A 16,776-nucleotide genomic window follows, 5' to 3' on the forward strand; every position below is an offset into this window, starting at 1 on the left:
TGTTGACGAGAGGTGCCTGATTGTCCTCCATATAGGCTGTGCCAATCCATGATATTCCCAGTGATGTCTCAGATATCTTCCGAAAACCCTCCTGGCTTTATGGGTCCTTGCCACTGTTAGTTGAAAATACGGTACGAAATCAAGGCTTTTACTTTGCAGTTCTCTTAACACAGGTGAGGTTGGGAATGTGTGTATGGAAAATTCACTTCTACGGCCATTTCTGGGGGACCCGTTTGAAATGCCCATTGCCCGTTTTTATATGCATTATTGGCCCTGCTATTATTGATTCGTGGGAACTCTTTACATATGAAAGATAGTGCTGTTTTTGTTGTGAAGCTTTTTAAAAACTTACTTAAAATTTTTTTTTCTAATGTTTATTTTTGACAGAGACATAGAGCATGAGTGGAGGAGGGGCTGAGAGAGAGGGAGACACAGAATCCCAAGCAGGCTTCAGGCTGTGAGCTGTCGGCACAGAGCCCGACCTGGGGCTCAAGCCTCTCTCAAAAATAAATAGACATTAAAAAGAAAACATGCCTCCATACAGATTTGAGCAAAGAATTTCCTTATAATTTGTTCAACATTCTCCAGGTCTGTGGGGAACTCTACATCCCATGATTTTGTATCCTCTCTGTGTCTCCTGTTTCGGTTCTGAAATAATGGTTGGATGATGATTATCTTTGCCATTTCTGTGTTTTTAATTCGTGGCCCTTGTCATTGGCTTTCTCTGGGTTTCCAGGTTCTTGCACACGGACACCCCTCGAGTCGAACTCTTAATTTCCCTGATTCCCCATCCTTTCTTATTGAATATTGTAAATATCCCAGGTCTATCATTTCCTCCCGGCTCAACTGTGGACTCCGAATATCTTCTTATTTCTATTTTCCAGAGAGTCACCATTTCCCGTTTTTTTCTTTTTTTTTTTTCTTTTTTTTTTTTTTTTTGTCAACTCAAGGGTTTTTGAAGTGTTTTGCTTTTTAATGTCCCCGTGATATTTCTGTGTTCTCAGCTTTCCTGGACTCGGTGACCAGTCTCCCGTTCTGTTGCCGTGTGTCACCAGGGTGGTGTCTGTATCATTTCTGCTTTTTTTTTTTTTTTTCCAGCGAGCGGAAGCTTTTCTTTCTGAAAAAGCTCCCTGAACGTGGAAATGCGTGTGGATTCTCGGTGTTTCGGGTGCAGAGGACAGGAACCTGCCTTGCCAGCTGCTGTCTGTGCAGGTACCCGTGTGTGTGCCCTCTGATCTCCAGCAGGTGGGGTGGGAGCGTCGTCCTGGGAGTGGGGCCACATTATGTGGTCACTCTGCGCCTCCGAAAAAGGGGGTTCAGAAGAGCATGTGCCTCCCAGGGCGCCACAGTGTGACCGTCACCAGCCTGCAGCCCGGCGTCCAAATCCCACCTGCCATCTGAGAATGGCTTTCATAACCGCAGGTGGTTTGAAAATCTCTGAGAAGAGTACTATTTTATGGCGCGTGAGAATTCTGCCACATTGGAGTTTTAGGCTCCATAAGTAACATTGGACGGGTGCACACGCCTCCTGTTTTCCTGCCGGTGGCTGCCTCCCCTGCCCCCACATAGTGGCCAAATCGAGGGGTTTCTGCAGCGGCTTGCAGAGAGGCTCCAGTGACCCCCCTTAAGCACACTCACCGGGTTGAGATGGGGTCGCGCTGGGAGGTCATCTCCCGCGAAGGACCCGCGCGGGAAGCAAAGACGCTCGGGCCTGCCTTGCACGCACTGTGCTCATGATACTGGGACTGCAGATGCCTCTGTCTGCTGCCAAGATATTTTTGTCACCCCCAAAGGAAACCATCACGTACGGGTTTCCTGGGGCGGCCGCAACACAGCCCCACGGACGGGGCGGCTTAAACCACAGGAGCGCGTTGTCTCTGGGTGCTGGAGACCACAAGTCCGACATCCAGGCGGGGCACAGGGTGGTTCCTCCCGGAGGCTCCAGGGGAGAGCCTGTTCTGTGTCTGTGTCCCAGCTTCTGGGGGCTGCGGGCGATCCTGGGCGTCCCTTGGCATGTCCCGCCCCTGCCTCTGTGTCTACACGGCCTTCTCCCTGTGTGCCTGTCTGTGTGCGAATTTCTCCCTTTTTATAGGGACCACCGGGCATATGGGGGTCGTGTCTCAGCTGGGCCCAGGGTGACCTCACGGGAAGACACCTGATTACATAGGCACCAACCCTATTTGCAAAGACGGTCACACTCTGCAGAGTTACAAGTTACGACTCCACGAGATGATTTGGGGGCGGTGCTTTGGGGGGAACCACAATGCACCTCTGCACACTTCCCATCCCTCTGCCCTAAACCCCCAGAAACCACCAATCTCCTTTCTGCCTATGGATTTGCCTGGAGTCTGGCTTCTGTGACTGAACATACAGTTTTATTATTTTATTTTATTTTATTTTATTTTATTTTATTTTATTTTATTTTTATTTTATTTTTTATTTTTATATTTATTTTATTTTATTATTTCCTTAAAGCATCTCTGTGTCTCTGTCTCCGTCTCCCTCCCTCTCTACACACACCTGTGTGCACCCCCAAACGCATCTGTTTTATAAGGATGTTCCGCGGACACAGAAAAGGCGTTCCCGACACATGCACACATTGCTAGATGCCAGGGGAAAAAAAATGCAAAATAGATCGAGGTTCATTTCCCCTTTTCCATGTCTTTGGCCCAAATTCAGTTTTTTTTTGGGGGGGGGGGGAGGGAAATACAAACAGCTTTCACAACCAGGCTTTATGATGATGATGATGATGATGATGATGAGTTTCTTTTCCCGTGCACTCACGCCATTTAGGAGACGGGTTCAGAGCGTTTGGGAAATTATAACTTTGTGTTGTTTCCGCCGAAACGGGCGGCCTGCAGGGTGGTGTGGCTAAGCGACACAGAAGAGTCACACAGCCTCAGGGGAAACACGCTATCGATTCTGGGAAAATAGGGGAAAAAAATCACAGGAAAATAGGAAAAGAAAAACAAACAAAAAAAAAGTAGGACCCATCAGGAGAGCCGGGTTCTGGGCCCGGAGAACTGCTTTGAAGCCTGAGATCCAGGCACAGGCTGGGTTCTCCCGAGGCCTCCCTCCCCGTGGAGAGAGGTCATTTGCAGCCTGCCGCCCCCTTGCGAAGCCTCTTCGGATGCCCCTCTGCCTTCAGACCCTGCCCGCTCCCCCAGCGGCCCGGTGGGTGTCCCCGTGGCCTGCAATGCCACACCGCCCTCCTCTGGTTTCACTTCCTGTGTCCCCTCCGGTCTGTCATCCTCAGCCAGCACCTGGCAGCTCACGGGTGCCCGGCTCAGAACCCGTGTGCGTGCACGGCATTTGTGGAACGAATGCGCGAGCTCCTGTGATGCACCCCCCCTCCCCCTCCCCCTCCCCCTCCCCGGAAGCAGAAAGCCTGGAATCCAACCATCCCTGTGTAGGGAGCGTCCTCCCAGTGCCCGGGGTGCAGGCCTTTGATGTAGCTGAACCTCCCAGGCCTGGCGATGCCTGTTTCCAGCCCTGACGGAGGGCGGGAGGCTGGCTCCGGGTGTGTCCTCGGCGTGCGAGCCCTTGCTGGTCTCACGGGCCCCGGGCCGCACACGGGCTCCGGGCTGCGGGGTCTCACGGGCTCCGGGCTGCAGGGTTCGGCGTCTGAGCTCGCGGCCCATTAGCTTCTGGCCGCGGGACTGCCGTTGGGTTCATACTTTCCGCTTGAAACATCGCCTCTGTGCCTTCCAAGCCGGGAGACAGGAAGTCGACACATCGAGGGTGGGGTCCGGGAGGCCGGATCTCACGAGCCGCCGGGCTGCGGCCTCCGAGGGGGCTCCTTCCGACTGGCGACAGCCATGGAGAGGCGCGGGGGACTGTTCTGGGTCGCGGTGCTGGGCTTTGTGCTGTGCGTCCAAGGTGAGACCCGGTTTGCCCCGAGGGAGAGGCGGGTGGGCGCCGGGCTGGAGGTCAGCTTGGTTTCCAAATCTGCTTCCCCAGGAGCTTGCAGGGAGTAAGTGGCTTTAAGTTGCCGGGCTGGAAGGGAACGCACGGGAGTGAGTTCTTAGGAGAAGGCACACGGGACAGAAGGCCGGTTCGGAGCCCCGGGCTGACGGGGTTCTCTGCCTGGTTCTGTGTCACATTTCAAGCACAGCCCTGTTTTGCGGGATGATTCCAGCTGGAAGGGGGGGGGGGGGATGCCTGCAGCAAATGCCTGGTTCCTGATGCAAAGCATTTGTTCTGACCGTTTGCCTTGGGGTAAAAAACAGAGTTGGAAAAAACGGCTTGTTGGTGGGGGCATGGCGTTTCCAGGGCTTGGTTCTGTTTGTGGAAAACGCTGTGTTCCAGCTTTTGGATAAACGCCATCCTTTCTTGTTGTGCACGAAAAGTCATGTGAGTTGTTTACGCCCAAGGTCCCGTGTCCCAGATGCCCGGGCGTCCGGGTGGGGCTGGGCTGGGGGCTGTAGGGGCCTGTCTTGAACGCATGAGACAGGGGAGTGAAACAGCCCCCTCGGTCATGTACATAGTGGCATTCCCAGGAGGCAAGTCTGGGTGGGACATAAGTCTGGGAAATGCCGTGCGTCTGCAGCCCTGACTCAGGTGTCCCTGTTCTGGGGCGGCCCGTGTATCCTGCTCAAGCTGTGTTCGGGGACCAGGACTCGGTTGTCTGGGGGCCGACGTGATGTGGAGGGAGACGCCAGGGCGCCCAGCCCGGGACGCTGGGCGAGACCCTTCCGTTATCAGCGGGACCGGGCACAAGTCATCTTGGGAGCTGTAGGTTCAGCACAGAGAAGCCTCGCTGCACACACAGCCCCCCTCGGAGAAGCACGTCCCAGACTTTATTCCTAGCGGACTCTCACGCAGCCCGATGATGGTGCCCATTCTTATCGCCGTGTTGCAGATGGGAGCACTGAGGCACGGAGGGGGAGGGGGGACGAGGCACGGAGGGGGAGGGGGGACGAGGCACGGAGGGGGAGGGGGGACGAGGCACGGAGGGGGAGCCCCCCGGTGATCAGTGCGTTGGCGCTCGTCCGAAGCAGAAGCAGAAACGAAACTTGCCAAGGTCGGCTCGGCGGTTTGGGTCTGTTGAGCGAAAAGGAAACATACGCCTACGTGCCCGATGTGCTTCTGTTCTCCCTACGGCTGTGGTCTGTCACCTTCCGGTATAGAGATCCCTACTTCTCCCGCGTAAAGATACACCGACTCTCACTCGGACCGTGTCACGGGCTGCGTTCGGGTGCACCCTGCATTTTCTCTTTGCTTCTGGAAACATGGCGTGTGCCAAAGAGGCAGGCAGGGCCACGCTGGGCCACACCCCAGAACCCATCCAGAGTCTGTCTGCTTTCTGCGCGTCTTTCTCCGTGGCCCCCAACGTACCTTTGATCTAGCCAATCTCTGGGTGTGCGGGCCCAGCCAGAAGTGGGTCATTTATTTAGGCTGGCTGCGGTCACCGCGCCCATCGGTGGGGCCCAACCGGCCCGGCTGTGCAGGGGGGTGGGTCTCAATGCTTGGTGTGCGAGTGACCTGGGAGGGAACTGGATGAAAGGCAGGAGGCCAGTGCCCGCCCCTGGAGGTGCTCATTTGGTGTGTGGGTGGGGCTCGGGCCCTGCTGCCCTGAGTCAGCACCGGGCCATCTGGTTTACCCTTGGGTGGAGCCCCGTGGATCCGTGGCACAAGGGGGCAGCGGCTCTGGGGTCCCCATTCAGAGACGCATCATCACCCAGCATGGCCGGCCCAGAGGTGACATCCCCTACGTAGAGAGGCCACAGCTGGCCATTCTCAGCGGGGGGCGACATTGACTGCAGGGGACACACAGAATATTGTCTGTGTCTCTTTCCATCTACAATCTGCCTAGCCGTCCATCCGTCTCTATCTACCTATCTATCTACCTGTCTATCCATCCGTCCATCCATCCATCCATCCATCCATCATATCTATCCATCCATCATCTCTATCTATCTGTCTATTATATGTCTCATCTCTAGCCATCTACCCATCTCTCATCATCATCATCATCAATGTATACATTCAGATTCATTTTAAGGAACTGCCCCACAATATGGTGGGGCTGGCAAGCCCTAAATCCATAGGGAAGGGTAGAAACCCTGCTGTGCTGTCTCCGAATCCCGTCTTCTCTGGGAAACCTCGCCTTCAACTGATCAGAGGCGGCCCACCCACGTTACCAAGGGTGATGCGCTTCTCCCTGCAGGAGATTGTAGATGTTAATCCCATCGACAGAGCACCTTCCCGGTGGCATCGAGACTAGTGTTTGACCAAACGTCCGGGCACCGTAGCCCAGGCACGTTGACATAGAAAAATGGCCCATCCGGGATATTTTCATCTTTCCACTTCCACGGTCTGAGATGCCAATTGTGTATATGTTGTTTATTCCTTGTGGGTTGCGAGAAACGGTGATCTGGACAGAATGCTGACACTCGGGTGGGTGGTTGGGAAAGTCTAATGGGCGGTGGGCATCAGCATTGCTGGGGGACGGGGTCAAAGTGCAGAGTCCCCGGCCGGCCGAACCTCCTGTTGTGTGATTGAGCCCCACCCTGGATGCTTTTCTGGTTTCCCAGGTGGTCCTTCTGTCTCAGCAATGTGGGGACCCCCTGCCTCTTATCCAGAGGACATCCCTGGGGCTGCTTTCCATGGTGGTTGAACTTTTGTGTGTTTGAGTGTGTTATGGGCTCACTGTGGGCTCCATAAAATATAGCCCCAACCCCAGGATGGCAGCATGCGACGATATTTGGAGGTGGGGTTTGTACAGAGTGGATTAAGGCGAAATGAGATAGTATGGAGGACCCTGATCCCATAAGACTGTTGTCCTTATAAGAAAAGGGGAACAGGACACAGGTAAGCGAGGAGAGGGGCCTCGGCAACAACCAGCCTCAGCCCTGCCTGGATCTCAGACCCCCGGCCTCAGCCCTGCCTGGATCTCAGACCCCGGCCTCAGCCCTGCGTGGATCTCAGACTCCAGGCCTCAGCCCTGGCTGGATCTCAGACCTCCAGGTTCAGCCCTGCCTGGATCTCAGACCCCGGCCTCAGCCCTACCTGGATCTCAGACATCTGGCCTCTGCCCTGCCTGGATCTCAGACCTCCGGCCTCAGCCCTGCCTGGATCTCAGACCCCTGGGCTCAGCCCTGCCTGGATCTCAGACCCCTGGGCTCAGCCCTACCTGGATCTCAGACATCTGGCCTCGGCCCTGCCTGGACCTCAGACCCCCAGCCTCAGTCCTGCCTGGATCTCAGACCCCTAGTCTCAGCCATGCCTGGATCTCAGCCTCAGCCCCCTCTGGATCTCAGACCCCCAGCCTCGACCCTGCCTGGATCTCAGCCTCCCAGCTTTGGCCCTGCCTGGACCTGACTCTCAGCCTCAGCCCTGCCTGGATCTCAGAGTCCCGGCTTCGGCCCTATCTGAATGTCAGAACCCCAGCCTCGGCCCCACCTGGGTCTCAGCCCCCCAGCCTCAGCCCTGCCTAGGTCTTAGACTCCCAGCCTCAGCCCTGCCTTGACCTCAGACTCCCGGCCTCAGCCCTGCTTGGATCTCAGACTCCCAGCCTCAGCTCTGCCTGGATCCCAGACCCCCAACCTCGGCCCTGCCTGTATCTCAGACTTCTGGCCTCAGCCCTGCCTGGACCTCAGACTCCCAGCCTCAGCTCTGCCTGGATCCCAGACCCCCAACCTCGGCCCTGTCTGTATCTCAGACCCCCCAGCCTCAGCCCTGCCTGGATCTCAGCCTCCCAGCTTTGACTCCTCCTGGATCTCAGACTCCCAGCCTCAGCCCTGCCTGGACCTCAGACTCCCAGCCTCAGCCCTGCCTGGATCTCAGACCCCCAGCCTCAGCCCTGACTGGATCTCAGACTCCTGGCTTCGGCCCTGACTGGATCTCAGACTCCCAACCTCAGCTCTGCCTGGATCTCAGACTCCCAGCTTCAGTCCCTGCTGGACCTCACACTCCCAGCCTCGGCCTTGCCTGGATCTCAGATTCTAGGCCTCGGCCCTACCTGGACCTCAGACCTCCAGCCTCGGCCCTGTCTGCATCTCAGACTCCAGCCTGCAACACCAGGAGGGGATACATGTGTGTTGTTCAAGCCACATGGTCTGTGAGATTTTCTTCCTGCAGATACAGGAAACTAATCAAAGCCATTGCTCTGCAAAATGAAGTCCACAGCCCTCCAGCCTCAGTTTCCCCTAGGAGGTGGCGAGAGACGCAGCCTCTCGGGCACAGTCAGACTTGCCTGGCCAGAGTGTGTGAGTCACCGGGTCCTGAGGGACCCGTGTGCACGTGTCCTGCCAGGAAGGCTGGCTTAGGCCACACCGGCCGACAGGGCCTGGTCGGGCACTCTGCATTTCATGGCAGATGTCTTCCTTGTGTGACAAACGCCCAGCCCTTGGTGGAGTGTGACCAGATGCTTCTCCTCCAGGGACTGTGCACGTGGGAGCAAATGACTTTGATCAAAAAGGGAGCTTGGGACGCTAGGAACCGGGACAACTGGTTGACCTTGCCGGGCGCGGTTCAGCTGCAGGGCAGGGAGGAAGGGGTGGGGCTGGAGGAACAGGGGTTCCCCAGGACCACCTGCAGGGCTCCAGGGAGGGTCTGTCCTTCCGTCCCTGCACGTTCGCGCTCAGCTGTGTGCCGCGCGACTGGCAGCCCCGCCTTCCATTCCGTTTGCTGGAATCCAGACCCTGAGGAGCGACCACAGCCTGTGACCGGTTGATTCGCAGCTGCTCCACGGGCAGAATGTGGAGCCCGCCCGGGACGTGCCCCCCTGGGCTCGCCGCCTCCTTCCCCTCCTCGCTGTCCTTGCAAACGCGAACTGCCAGCCTCCGCAGATTGCGAAACAGCCCGGTAGTATGCTTTCTGTCCATATACATGTCTTTTTATGTGTCTTTATTTTGAGAGAGAGACACACAGAGTGCAAGGGGGGAGGGGCAGAGAGAGAGAGGGAGACACAGAATGCAAAGCAGGCTCCAGGCTCTGAGCTGTCGGCACAGAGCCCGACACGGGGCTCGAGCCCACGAACGACGAGACCATGACCTGAACCAAAGTCAGACGCTTAACCGATGAAACCACCCAGGCGCCACCCCCATATATATATATATATATATATATATATATATATATATATTTTTTTTTTTTTTTTTTTTTTTTTTTTTTTGAAAGAACGACTGTGCAGAGAGTCAAAGGGGGGACCTTCCAGTGCTGCCTGGAGGGCACCAAGATTTATTCCCTGGGTGTCCTTGCTCCAGCAACGTCCCCCATGTGGGGTTCCTGGATGACAAGATCGGACCTTATAGATTGAAGGCTCCCAGAGTGGGTCCCTCGAGGGCAGGTGACCCAGAAGGCTTGGTTTCCATTAACCCCGGTCCAGGGGCCATCAGTAAAACCCCTGTGCGAGGAAATGACAGATGATGTTTATATGGGGGCACAGCTAAGGGGACGTTGCATGGGAACAGCCTGGGCGAGGTCACAAGTGGGGGACGGGACACGTGACGGCCGCGCGGACGGTAATTACATTCCAGGGCGTTGTGAATCTGTTGCTAATGCTGTAATGGGTGCCAAAGCCTCAGATGTTAACCGTGGTTGCTTTTTATTTTTTCCTTTATTGTTTTGTGCTTTTAAGAGATCGCCTGAGGCTGATTTTCTCCTTTAGAAAGCAGTTGGGGCACGGGAGCTGGGGTGCAGTGTTTGGGGGAGGGGGGCTCGGGTGCAGCGTTGGGGGAGGGGAGCTGGGGTGCAGGGGCTGGGGGAGGGGAGCTCGGGCGCAGACCTCGCTCCTGGTCTGCGTGGACCCTGCGCTGCAAAGCCACACCCTCTTCAGGATCTGAGTTGTTACTATTGTTGCGACCACAACCGTGCCGTGCGTCCTGTTCACTTGAGGGTCTGGATAGAAACTTAGGGATTCCGGGCGTCAAAAGTCCATGAGGACCCAGGTTGGAGTCTCGTAGGGGTAGAGCGGCCGCCTCCCCACGTTTACTTACTGGACACAATTCCTCCAAGAGCTACTCAACAACCCCCCCCCCAACATTGTGGGGTTTGTGTGTGTGTGTGTGTGTGTGTGCGTTTGCGGGGAGGAGAGTGGGGGTCTTGTGGATAAGGCTAACCGCGAGCCTCCCGCTAGCAGGGACCAGGGTGAACGCGCGCGTCCCCAGGACGTCAGCTGGATCACCAACGTCCCCATCCCAGAATACAGGAGGCTACTTCGTCCCCCGGGGTCGCGGATCCAAAAACATGTGGGTTTGATTAAAAGTCCCCGAGGCAGATCAGAAACAGATCTTGGGACACGAGCCCGATCTCATGCTCTGAGTGGAGAATCATGCTGATGGAAACAACTGCCTCGGGAGCACCCTGCCCCCCCCCAACCCCTCTCAGGTGTCCCCAGAGAGCAGCCTCAGGATCACCCATCCTCATACGAGTGAGCGACCTTGCAGGCTGCCCCGTTCGCAGGACTGGATGGTCCCCATGCGGGCCCCTGATGGTAGCCAGGGTCACCAGCTTACGCAAGAGGTCCCGGGGAGACCCCCTCCCACCCCCGGCTGCGTGAGTCACGCTCACACATGTGGAGCCCGGGGAAGTTTCCAAAGCTGGGAAGGGCGCACCCAGGCCCTGGGGTCAGGCAGAGGCGGCTGTCAGGGTTCCCACACCCAGTGCATAGAGCCCCGGGTTGGGAACAGGCATTTGAGACACGCCAGGCGGGTGGGGCACATAACACCCCTCGGCTTATCTGGGACGAGGGGCGTGGCCGGAGCAGGTTGGCGGAGATTCCTGGGCGCTGGAGTAATTGCGGGGCGCTTGCAGCATCCGGGGCGGGGCGCACAGAGTGCGGCGATGGCTATTGGTGAGCCGTCAGGGCCTTCGGGGGGCGGGGGGGTGCAGGGGCTGTGCACCTGCCACGGCCCCGCGGAGCCCTGGGAGGGGGTATCTGCGCTCCTCCCCCCGCCTGGACAAGGGTGGACAGAGCATTCAGCATTCCAGGCTGTTCCCTGCACGCACGAGGAGCTCGCAGAGCCTGGCCAGGCAGAGGGGTGTCCGGAGGGACGCGGCACCTCCCAGACTTAAAGCGGCTCTCTGTGCGATTTGCTCGCGTCTGGACCGTGGGCCTGCTGATGGGTGCACCCCGGCCTCAGTTTGCCTTCCCCTCGGAGGCCTGTGGCTTGTCCTGGCTCAGGAGGCACCTGCCTGGGGACATGCCGGCCCCCAGGGACCTGGCTCCCTCAGCAAAGAGAGTACAGCCCATCACGTGGTATCGCAGTCGGGCGCTGACCCCAGGCGGGACCTGCAAACGGGCTCCAGTGCGGGTGCAACCCAGGCCCATGCGAGGAGGCCACCTGGTGTCGGGGGGAGGGGGGCACCTTCTTCGCCCACGCTCAGGCTCCCTCCGGGCGCAGGGTCAAGGCTGACGCTGCCAGGGGGTCCAGTGCAAATGCTGAGTCCGCCCTCAGGCTCCTGGTCTGCACCCTGCGCATGGTAACTGACCCACGTGCTGCCGTGTGCGGAAGGCCTGCCTCGTGCAAATGCAGGATGGCCCAGAGTCACGTGGGCCGAGCTCAGACACATGTGATTCCCTTCATGGAGGCATCTAGTCTCGGCCAGTCTGCCGACGCAGGAGCAAGCCGAGTCCTGGTCCCTTGGGTCGGGGCTGGTCTGGGTGTGCTTTGCAAACACTGGAATCTTCTGGAAACAGATAGAGGCGGTGGCTGCAGAGGGGTTCTTCGTGTGTCTCCTTTGCAAACACTGGAATCTTCTGGAAACAGATAGACGTGGCGAGTGCAGAGGGGATGCTCTTGGGTGTGCTTTGCAAACACTGGAATCTTCTGGAAACAGGAGGTGGCTGCACAGGGGATGCTCCTGGGTCCCCTTTGCAAACACTGGAATCCTCTGGAAACAGAGGCGGTAGCTGCAGAGGGATGTTCCTGGGCCTCCTTTGCAAACACTGGAATCTTCTGGAAACAGGAGATGGCTGCACAGGGGATGTCCTGGGTCCCCTTTGCAAACGGTGGAATCTCCTGGAAGCAGAGGTGGTAGTTGCACAGGCTGTGAACGGGCTGTCCTAGTGTGCGCCTGAAATGGACAGGTGGCGTGATTGGCGAATGGTACCTCAGTGAAGCTGTTTTAGAAAAAGCTCTTCCCCCAAAGAGTCGATGGAAAGTGGCCGGAATCCAAAAGGCTCTGTGACGTTGTGATTAGGAAGCAGCAAAGGGAGGGGGGCTGTGCAAGCAACGAACTCGGGGCAGCCCGGCCTCCCTCACCTCATTGAAACGATTTTTTTGTGTTTACGTGAAATGCACCGGGCACGGGAAGGGGGGGAAGGGGCTAGTTTGCGCGGTTTGGGGACAGTAGTGGAGAGCGACAGGACCGTGGTGGCCCGGGCCGCATTCCGCTTCTGTCTGTCCCAGAGGGAAGGGAAATGCCCGCTCTTCTGGACAGATATTTCCCCGGAGCGTTTCCTAAGCTAGAAAACAGGGGAGAGGCTGGCTCCTCGGGGGGGCGCCTCCCCAAATTCGTGCAATGCAAGGACGAGCCGGAGGCCCGGGAAAGCCTTGGGGCCGAGCCCAGTTTGCAAGCGTCTGGCCACAAAGTGAAAGTAAGGCTCCCTTGGGAGGGGGAGGTTGGGGCTCCGGGTTCAGGAGGAGGAAACGAGCGCGTTCTGTGTCTTCTGGGAGGCGCTGTCTCGCGGGAGCTCAGCCGGGGGCCAGGCTGTGGCTTCAGGGGCAGAGGGGCAAGCCGCGACTCCTTGGTGGCACCCTGGGGCCCCGGCAGCCGATGGAGCGGCTCACGAGTAAAGCGGCACCTTCCAAACGGCTCGCGGGCCACCTCCTCCGGGAAGCCCTCCGGGAGTGCTCGCACAGGTGCCTGTTTTGGGTCCGTCCCTGCGGCAGCCTGTCCCTCCCTGCAGGGCCGGTCACATGCCTGTGCCCCGTTGAAGAACCGGGAAGCGGGGCGCACGGGCTTCGTTGTCACACCCCCGGCTCCCAGCAGCGTTCGCGGATCGTGTGAATCCTTCAGGGGTTTCCAGAACATCCCTGTGTTGGTTCTGCTCCGCAGCTGGAGGCAGCTGAGATCCCAGAAGGATTTCTTCCTCCGTTCACACAGCCACGGAACGATAATCTGCCTTAAGATGTGTGTTGAGTCGAGAGCCACTGGTGCCGGGAGAGGCCAGATTCATCTGACAAACACATTGGCCCTCCGCGGGGCTCACCGGGGGCTGCCCTTTGCACTGAGGCCCCTGCGTGGCTTAGCAAGTGGGAGGATGGGGCAGACCGGAGCAGCCGAGGGTCAGGAGCCAGCCCCCTCCCCATTTCTCCTGACTGTGTGACTCACACCCTCTGTGCCCCCACAGGTCAACGTGACTTTGATTTGGCCGATGCCCTCGATGACCCCGGTGAGTGGCCGTATTTCTTGGGGGCGTTGGTTTGGGGTCTGGGGGGCCTCCCTGCTGGCGGGTTCGCGGGCACCTCCACCGACAGGGCTGCTAGCTGTCCCGTGGGGAAGGGGCACGTGATGGCAGAGATCCCAGCCCGGCCTTTCTGCCAGCCTGAGCCCGGCCAGACAGTGTGGCTGCTAGAAACCTGGCTATGTGGCTCCTTGAAGGGTCTGTCTCCCTCGCTAAACTTCCTCCCAGCCCCACAGCCCTACACAGCTCCCAGGAAGACCAGTAGGTATGGATTGCATGCGCGTTTTCTTCCTTTTTCTTTTTTTTCCCTCCTAAATACAAATTGGAATTTGTGTCCGAAGCACGTAAAGTTTGGTGCCTTGAGATCTTTCGCTTTCTCTGAGGATGCGAACGATTCTTTGAGCTGTGGATAAATCCGTGATGCTCATTCAACTTGTTTTCTCTCTTTGTTCACAGAACCCACCAAGAAGCCAAGCTCAGGTGAGTGGCCATGAGGGTGGCCAGGAGTGAGCCCGCGCCTGGGAGTCCGGGGTGTTTATGGGGGGCTGCTGAGTGTGCAAAGGGGTGCAGATAGCTCCAAGCAGTCATTGGGGAAATGCAAATCAGAGTCCCCGGGAGACATCACCGCGTCCCTACCAGGACAGCTAGAATCAAAATGTGCAACGTAGCAAGCGTGGGTGAGGTGGGGAGAAATCAGAACCCACACCCTCCCGACCTCGTGCATGTGCTGGTAAGAATGGAAAACGGTGAGGCTGTGTGGAAAACACTGTGGCCTCAAACCAAATAGCTAAGAACAGAATTTCTACGGGACCCAGCAATGCCACGCCTACGTATAGACCAGCAAGAGTTGAAAACAGGGACTCCAGCAAATGTGGACATCCACGTTCACAGCACCGTGATTCACAATAGCAAAAAGGTGGTAATGACTTAATGTCCATGGAGGGAGGGAAAGATAGATGGGTGGATGGATGGATGGATGGGTGGTTGGATGGGTGGGTGGATAAGTGGATGGACGATGGATGGATGGGTATATGGGCAGATAACTGGATGGGTGGATGGATGGATGGATGGATGGATGGATGGGTAAGTCGGTGGGTGTATAAATGGGTAGGTTGTTAGACAGATGGATGGATACATGAATGTGTAGATGAAAGAAATGATGGATGGATGGATGTATGGGGGGACGGATGCATGGGTGGATGGGTTCGTGGATGGGTGGTTGGATGGATGGATAGGTGAGTGGGTGGGTGGATAAGTGGATGGATGATGGATGGACAGGTGTATGGGCAGATAAGTGGATGGGTGAATGGATAAGTGGATGGTTGGATGGATGGATGGATGGATGGATGGAAGGATAGATGACTGTGGGTGGGTGTATAAGTGGGTAGGCTGTTGGACAGATGGATGGATACATGAATGTGTACATGAAAGAAATGATGGACGGATGGATGGATGCATGGGTGGATGGATGCATGGGTGAGTGGGTGGGTGGATAAGTGGATGGATAATGGATGGATGGGTATATGGGCAGATAAGTGCATGGGTGAATGGATAGGTGGATGGTTGGATGGGTGGATGGATGGATGGATGGATGGATGGATGGATGGATGGATGGATTAATGGATGGATGGGTGGTTGGGTGGTTGGGTGGATGGGTAGATGGGTGGATGATTGGATGGGTGCATGGGCAGATGAGTGGATAGGTGAATGGATAGGTGGATGGTTGGATGAGTCGGTGGGTGGATGGATGGCAGGATGGTTGGATGGGTGGATGGATGATGGATGGGCAGGTGTATGGGCAGATAAGTGGATGGGTGAATAGGTAGGTGGATGGTTGGATGGGTGGATGGATGGATGGTTGAATGGGTGGGTGGGTGGATGGATACAGGGATGGATGGATGGATGGATGGATGGATGGATGGGTGGATGGATGGATGGTTGCATGGATGCATGCATGCATGGATGCATGGATGGATGGGTGTATGGGCAGATGAGTGGATGGGTGAATGGATAGGTGGATGGTTGAATGGGTGGGTGGGTGGATGGATACAGGGATGGATGGATGGATGGATGGATGGATGGATGGGTGAATGGATGGATGGTTGCATGGATGCATGCATGCATGGATGCATGGATGGATGGGTGTATGGGCAGATGAGTGGATGGGTGAATGGATAGGTGGATGGTTGGATGGGTGAATGGATGGGTGGGTGGGTAAATGGATGGATGGATGCATGGATGCCTGGGTGGTTCGATGGGTCAATGGATGGATGGGTGGTTGGGTGGATGGATAGATGAATGGATGATTGGATGGGTGGATGGGCAGATGAGTGGATGGGTGAATGGATAGGTGTATGGGTGGTTGGGTGTGTGTGTGTGTGTGTGTGTGTGTGCACCCATGTGGGGTTTTTCTTGAAGTTCTAGTTTTGACATTTTTACACCCAGAGGCTCAGGGACGTTCTGTGGTCCATGATCATCTGTGACACCGTGGGCAGTAGATGTGAGTGCAATATCGAGGCGTCTGTCGCGGTGTTGACGGTGTTCTATAACCTGCTGCGAACAGAAGGCTACTTTTCTCTGCTAAGAGGGCACTGTCATTTTCCCCACAGATATCTACCCCAGACCGAAGCCCCCGTATCACCCACAGCCAGGCATGCCCGACAACAGTGGAGGTAAGTCTTGTCCTCCTCCAGACTCCTCTCCACCCTGCTTGGATGAAGCCTGCCGTGTCTCCCCTGCGGGTCTTCCTCCAGCCGCCTTTGAAGTAGGGAATGGCTCTCCCTGCAGGAAACTGAGTCTCACCCGTAAGCAGGGGGAGCTGGCAGGGTGAACCCCCAGCACGCATTTTATTTCCCGTTGCTCTGACCACTGCAAAGTAGGGTCTGCTTGGTGGATAGTGAACGTTATTGAAATGCATTTTTTAGAAATTTGTTTAATGTTTTTTTAAATTTATTTATGACACAGCAAGAGACAGAGAATGAGCAGGGAAGGGGAAGAGAAAGGGGAAAACACAGAATCCAAAGCAGACTCCAGGCTCTGTCTGAGCTGTCAGCACAGAGCCTGACGTGGGGCTCAAACTCACGGACTGCGAGATCATGAGCTGAGCTGAAGTCGGACGCTTAACCAACTGAGCCACCCAGGCGCCCCGCGATGCATTTTTAATTAGGCTGAGGACTTTTTCTTTTTCGCTTGTTTGCACGGTTCCAAATTCTGTTCCCCCAAAAAGTCCACATGCATTGTGCTGTGTACTGTACATCATTTATCCTCAGTGTGTGCTTGGGTTCAAAGGCTTGGCAGACACTGTTCCCGTAGATTTCTTTAAAAAGATTAAGTAAAAGGAAATATTGATGGTGGATGGATGGGTGGGTGGATGGATGGAGAGATAGAGATATGGATGGATGGATGGATAGATAGATAGATAG

General features: G+C 56.4%; 1 protein-coding gene across 2 annotated transcripts in view; it reads left to right on the top strand.

Moving 5' to 3' along the window:
- The first annotated feature begins 1,116 nt into the window (after positions 1-1,116).
- The window catches only part of XG (Xg glycoprotein (Xg blood group)), a 35,571-nt gene continuing 19,911 nt past the window's right edge, over positions 1,117-16,776 (top strand). Inside the window, exons 1-4 of one of the 2 annotated variants that reach the window (XM_042974646.1) lie at positions 1,117-1,212; positions 13,301-13,342; positions 13,811-13,834; positions 15,964-16,026. In XM_042974646.1, the coding sequence (XP_042830580.1) occupies positions 1,143-1,212; positions 13,301-13,342; positions 13,811-13,834; positions 15,964-16,026 (199 nt within the window). In that variant the 5' untranslated portion in view covers positions 1,117-1,142. Of the gene's footprint in view, positions 1,213-3,551; positions 3,880-13,300; positions 13,343-13,810; positions 13,835-15,963; positions 16,027-16,776 lie in introns of those variants that run through there. The other variant, XM_042974645.1, reaches the window with a different exon arrangement.

Source organism: Panthera tigris, chromosome X (genome assembly GCF_018350195.1).
Source record: "Panthera tigris isolate Pti1 chromosome X, P.tigris_Pti1_mat1.1, whole genome shotgun sequence".
Classification (NCBI taxonomy): domain Eukaryota; kingdom Metazoa; phylum Chordata; class Mammalia; order Carnivora; family Felidae; genus Panthera; species Panthera tigris.